At 39.1% G+C, this 6,000-nt stretch overlaps 1 protein-coding gene across 7 annotated transcripts in view; it reads right to left on the reverse strand.

Annotated features, from left to right (window-relative positions):
- The window catches only part of LOC115369124 (collagen type IV alpha-3-binding protein), a 32,712-nt gene that overhangs the window by 25,879 nt on the left and 833 nt on the right, over positions 1-6,000 (reverse strand). For all 7 annotated transcript variants that reach the window (XM_030065685.1, XM_030065689.1, XM_030065690.1 and 4 more), the window contains one exon: positions 4,472-4,606. In XM_030065685.1, coding sequence (XP_029921545.1) covers positions 4,472-4,606 — 135 coding nt within the window. The remainder of the gene's footprint in view (positions 1-4,471; positions 4,607-6,000) is intronic.

Here is a 6,000-nt window from a genome sequence, read left to right on the forward strand (position 1 = left end):
TCAGTCGAGACAGTAGGAACTGCAGTTGCCAGCATATGTAACACAGTTTGGATGCTATTTCTATGGAAAGAAGTTTTGTAGGAAGAGGAAGGTCTTCAGTGTCAGAAGTATCTGATGGAGCTCTTAAAACCACAGAATGTGCTTGTATGTTCAGTCTTGCAGTTTTCAATGCTGAGCCAAAAAACTCTTAATTGACCACCATGAAATCTATCTAACTATGCATGCTGATGTTTTTATCCTGCACATTCAAAAACAAATAGTTTTCATCAAAAACCATTCCTTGAATTCCTATAATATAATGCTAGTCATGAGTAGAAGTCCCTCCGCATTACAGAAAGCTGAATTTCATCTGACATGGCCTAAAGGCAAGCTAGCAGTCACAGCTGATCAGCAGCATGACACTATTTAACTAGCTCACAGGCTTCACCTCATTAGTCTGTGCATCTTTTTAACTGATCCTGGAGATATCAATTAATACTGACATGCAAAGACATAATTATTCTCATTAAAGGTATATCATTAATGAGAAAATTTCAATGTAATCCAAGCCTAATTTAATGTATGTATGGGTGCAAGCAACAACAGGAAAGTGCCAGGCTGCAGAACAGTCATCTGTTGGACATCTCAAACACTGTATATTATGTTAATATGTTTGGTTTGAGTGTTTGAGGGTTTTGAGAGGAACTTTGTGTGCAACCTTTACCATTTGTTTGTGGATTGAAGATTTCATCAGGATCTGTCTTTTCTTCTATTTTGCCTTCATGTTTCCCTTGCCCTTACAAAACTTGACACAATGCAGATCTCATGACTTGGGCCACAGACCAGCCTCTGACCTGACAAGTACGTACAGACATAAGCATGCACCACTTTTATATTCCTGAGACACACAAGCAGGATGAAGACAAGCTAGTATTGCGCTTGAGTATTTTTAATCTTCTATGGCATCAACAGCCTTGAGCCCAGCTTGCTGCAATATTTGCCTTGATCATTACCACATAATAATAGAATTACATTTGGCAAGTTATACTACAGCAAGGCAAGACATAACTGGTATAAATTCCATTGTTATGCTCTAAGCTTGCACAGACTCACCGCCCCTCCTGCTTTTTGTCTTTGGGCACTTCAGTTTCATCTTCTGCTTTTCTGCGTCATAACTGAATGTCAAGTGGGCTTGCACCAAGGTTGTTCTACAATCAGCTTATGCTTGCCGAATCATAACTTTCAGGGAAGTAAAAGAAAAGCCTGACAATTGTTTTTTTTTTTTTTGCTGAGAGTTGGGCTTTCTCAGATACTATCAGTTGGAGAGCTGTTGCTGAGGTACTCCCTTGATAAAAGGGAAATGCCACATAGGAACCTTCAAAGATTGAAACATACTTGTACATAAAAAGTAGCTCTATGTCAAGGTCTTAAAGAGCAAAGAGGTATAATTCAGTTAAAAACAGCTCAGTTGAATGATTCAGCCACACACACTGTGATCACAATGGCTGAGAGACTTCAAGCTGCCAGTTAGGTCTTTTCTTTTTTTGCCCTCTGAATAATTCTCAAAAAAAGAAAGAAAGAAAGAAAGAAAGAAAGAAAGAAAGAAAGAAAGAAAGAAAGAAAGAAAGAAACACAAACTGTGTCTCAGTTGCCTAGCATACTGCAAATATTATTTGTGGTTATCATTGTGTGTGTGTGTGTGTGTGTGTGTGTGTGTTGGGGGTGGGGGTGGGGGTGGGGTATGTGTATGTGTGACACTGAGGGCAACAATGGGGGAGGATTTTGTTTTGAAGACAGAAAATCACAGAGGGGGGAAAAGAACATCTGTTCAATAACTGTTCAAGGAGGGCAATAATTGACTGAGCTAGACTATCAGCAGCCATACCTCCTTGGTATTTACAAACCACACTTCTGAGGCATATTTCCATTGGAATGAGAAATGACGACAGCAGTGCACAACACGGAGGTTAATATTTACATAGGCTGGGATTGGATAAAGGTGTACAGAGTAAATAGCAGAGCCCGCTTTATGCTGCCTGGGAACAGTAATTCATTCATTCCCCTTGTTACTGTGTGGAGACAGACAGACAGAGACAGAGCTTCAGTCAATGACTGACCTGGTTTCCTGCTAAGAGAGGTGGAACAGTGTGAAAGTGTGACAAAGAATATCCAGAATGAAACACTACTAGACATTTATGGATTTGTTTTCCCTGTGCTTGCCAAAGTGTGACAGCTCTTTCAGTCTTCGAGATAGACCCAAAGACTGAAAGAGCTGAGCCTGATAAGGGTAGGAGTCTCAGGGAATTCTTCAATATTATGCTACTGTTATCACATCGTGATCTTTTCCACATCTCTAATATAGCCTGTTTTACAGCTGAAACAATAACCAATATTACTATGTACTATAAATAATAACACGGCTATGACACTGCCCTTAATTCTTGTTAATGTGACCCACTGCAATAACCACAAACTTGCTGTGAGGCTGAATAACAAATGCAAACACACAGCACAGACCAAGGTCTCTCTCATTTGTCATCATTGATATTTTATTTTCCCCAAAAGGGGGAGCTCTCTAATCCTCTGTTACTCACTGGAGAGTCAACAGCATCATGGAGAAAGTACTTGTGGTAAATACAGAAGCACAGTCATGGCTAAAGCCGTGGTTAATCAGGCTGCCAACCATAATCAGCATCGTCATCTATGTCAGTCCTCTGAGTCCTAGAGAACAGTAATAATTCCCCCACCATCAATGAACTTAAAATCCAGAGTTCAGAAGTACTTTCCAGAAGATGCAGATAGGGAATATACAGAGGGATGATTTCCTGGTCTGGAGAAATGCCAAAATAAAGTGCCAGCCAATAGGAAGCAATAACATAAGTTTATTTACCCATTTCTGCGACGATCAGCTGGACTATTGCTGGCATTACACTTGTCAAACCATTGTTTTTTTCCACAAAAATATTGCAGCATTTACCTTTGCTTCCCTAATGTTTTCATCTTAATAATTACTGAGGTAACACTGTACACAAGGCTGTACAACCCGACAATATAAGCCCATCGTCGCAGTTTACTATTACAAAAGTGCTGTGACGACTTAAAAATTAATCCAGTCACACACGTGTGAGAGGCTGCTCCTCATACTTCTTATTACAACTCAGTGCACCAGCAAGAGTTCCTTGAGCATCATCAACTTGATGCAGATTACCTACTAGAATGCATCTCCACTTCTCTAATAGCCCCGCAATAAATGTCCAAACTCATTTGTCAGTTATTTCTCAAACTGGTGAATGTTTTAATGTAGGCATAATACATGTTTCATTACAGCCTGCGATTACTGTAGAACTGCTCCAACAACACTCTTTTTATACGGTCTGTTTATACAGTATGTCTGCTTCAAATCTTATCTGGTGCAAGAGAACTTTTGACCTTAATAGTACCAGCGTTAGCAGCCAAAAAAGGAAGCATACATCTGTGATATATTGAAATGATTTTGGCCTGAATAATTGCACTATGGCATTTTCATATCAGGTTTAGCCTGTTTATATTGATGGGAAATTGTGTTGATGTGGAAAAAAAAAATCAGAAATAAATTATTAATACCCCACTCTAGTCTCCATAATGACTAATGTGATAAAAGTGGGTCTTCATGACAGCTATTCTAAGTGAAATATATCACACAAAATAATAACTGTATATCATTCTGGTAGGTAAATTCATACAAACACCAATCTTGTAGATAAATTATCATAATCTGGAGCTACCAACTGTTAACAGCATGTCTTGGTATAAGCTCAACAGTGACACAGCATTATGAGTCTTATGATAGAGGTTTCAAGTTAGCACATAGCATGCTTTAGTGCAATGACTGCATGTTGTTTTGAAACTAGAACAGTCACCTGACAAGCCAGCCACCCTCAAGCATACTTGGGACATAATCAGGAAAGCTTTCTTTGTGAAAAAAATAAGCTACCACCTGCAGTTGAAGAATGAGATTGAGAAACACTAGGGTAAAGTTTCTCATCTGATTAGATCAGTCTGCGCTGAGTCAGAGCTAACATGTGGATCATGAAAAGAGGTGGGTACTTCCTTCTGGAATTGGAGAGGACACATGATGTGTGCCTGGCATATGAATCACAACTTGTATTTCATGTTGCAAACTTCCAAAAATTACAAGGCTATGGGTCAAGTTTCAAATTCAAGTTAAACAGCCTGATATCCTATTTTGTGTTATCTCTTTGTGTGTGTATGTGTGGGTGGGAGAGAGAGAGCAAGATAGTAAGGTGACTTAAAGGAGTGCCCAAATTAGGAGAAACAGACTTCTCCATATGTGCTATGAACTTGATCAGCTTGCTCCATTCACTTTTCATTTCCAAGAAAAGCACATATGCTAACTTAAAAAACAAATTCATTGTACCAAACATCAGTTTTGAATGTCACTCTTCCGCTTTGTTATGATGGGGAAACAAGAGTACAGCAAAACATTACTCACAGTGATAACAGCCTTGCTAAGGCAGAGTGACCCCCGGCAGCCATACTCTCTCTCATCCTGAGACTTGTAGTAGCTCAGTGTGTTGTTTTTCAGTACCACCCAACGATCCTGCCAGCCATGGATGTAGTTTGTCCACTGAAAGAGAATAACTTTTGTTAATATGTTTCTGTATTAACATGTTAAAACTTGTGCTAATTGTTTACATTTCTGGGTAAACCTGACAAACAAGGATATACATGTGTTATGCCCATAGCTATGTAGGATATATACCCATCACAGAAGATATATACTGTCACAAAACACATATACAGGGCTTGGTATGACTGCACAGGTGAGTTTTTTTGGGATGGTGATCTGCATAATCTCACAAAATGCTTGGTTAGCAGGTCAGCGTGCAATCTGTTTAGAGGTAACTCCATCGCTGTTCAGTGAGATTAATACAACATAAGCTTGCCAACTGCTTAACTAATTAAAACTATAGCCAGGTTGGCCCCGTGAGTGAACTAAAGTAAACAGAAAAATCAACAGAGGCAGATGGCAAATAAGGACATCAAGACTTTTTGCAGCTGTTAGACTGCAATGGTTGTTTACAAAGGAAAACCAGACCACAGATCAAATCCACATTAGCTTGCAATGCTTAATAACAAATAGCACCTTTCAATAAGAGATACAGACATTCCGGAACCTGGCAAGAAACATTTTATTGTTTTAAAAGCAATAATTACATTATTACTGTCAACTGACCAATAACCTTGAGATAGTTGCTGTATCCACACTGTTATCACGGTAGAAATTAAGCAGGAATGCAAAGAGCTTTTTCATCAACTCTTCAAATTAGTTAAGTAAATAATTAACCAAAAGCCTTGTCGCCAGAACCCACACCCATTATGCATTGTATACAAGAAAACTAGCCAAATCATTCAATGTGGCAGAACATAGAGTATTCACTGATCACCACTGAGATATATATACTAACAACTATCACACATAGCACTGCAAGGATCTGTTTACTGTGCAAATATAGAGACATAAATGAACCTTAAAAGACATAGCACCGTTAGTGGAGTTTCTCCCCAGTTAAACGTGTTTACACTAGAACTGGAAAGCTGTAAACTTTAACCTCACCGCATGATCACTGTGGATCAATCAAAAATCCGCCGGCCATAGTAGCTGGCCGGCAACGAGTACAACAAGTATTTTAACTTACTTTTACACAATAGAAAGAAACCGGTGATGTGCCAAATGAACATGTAATAACTTAGCCACCTGTTACACAATGTACCAACATTTGGCTGCTGGCTGATGTTTAAATGTTCAGCTGTGCATTACACCATCGAGGTGACAGTAAATGAACCAAATAGCAACAGCTTCAGAAAGGAATCTGATCTATCGTAACTTAACAAAGAGGGGTAAATATCTGTCCAACAGACAAGCAAAGGTACTGACAGTGGGGGCCTATAATCGTACCAGTCAGTGCAAATGCCATGATCAAGGTGTAAAACTGCACCAAATATGTCACTACACCGAGA

Source organism: Myripristis murdjan, chromosome 12, assembly GCF_902150065.1.
Source record: "Myripristis murdjan chromosome 12, fMyrMur1.1, whole genome shotgun sequence".
In the NCBI taxonomy this organism is placed as follows: Eukaryota; Metazoa; Chordata; class Actinopteri; order Holocentriformes; family Holocentridae; genus Myripristis; species Myripristis murdjan.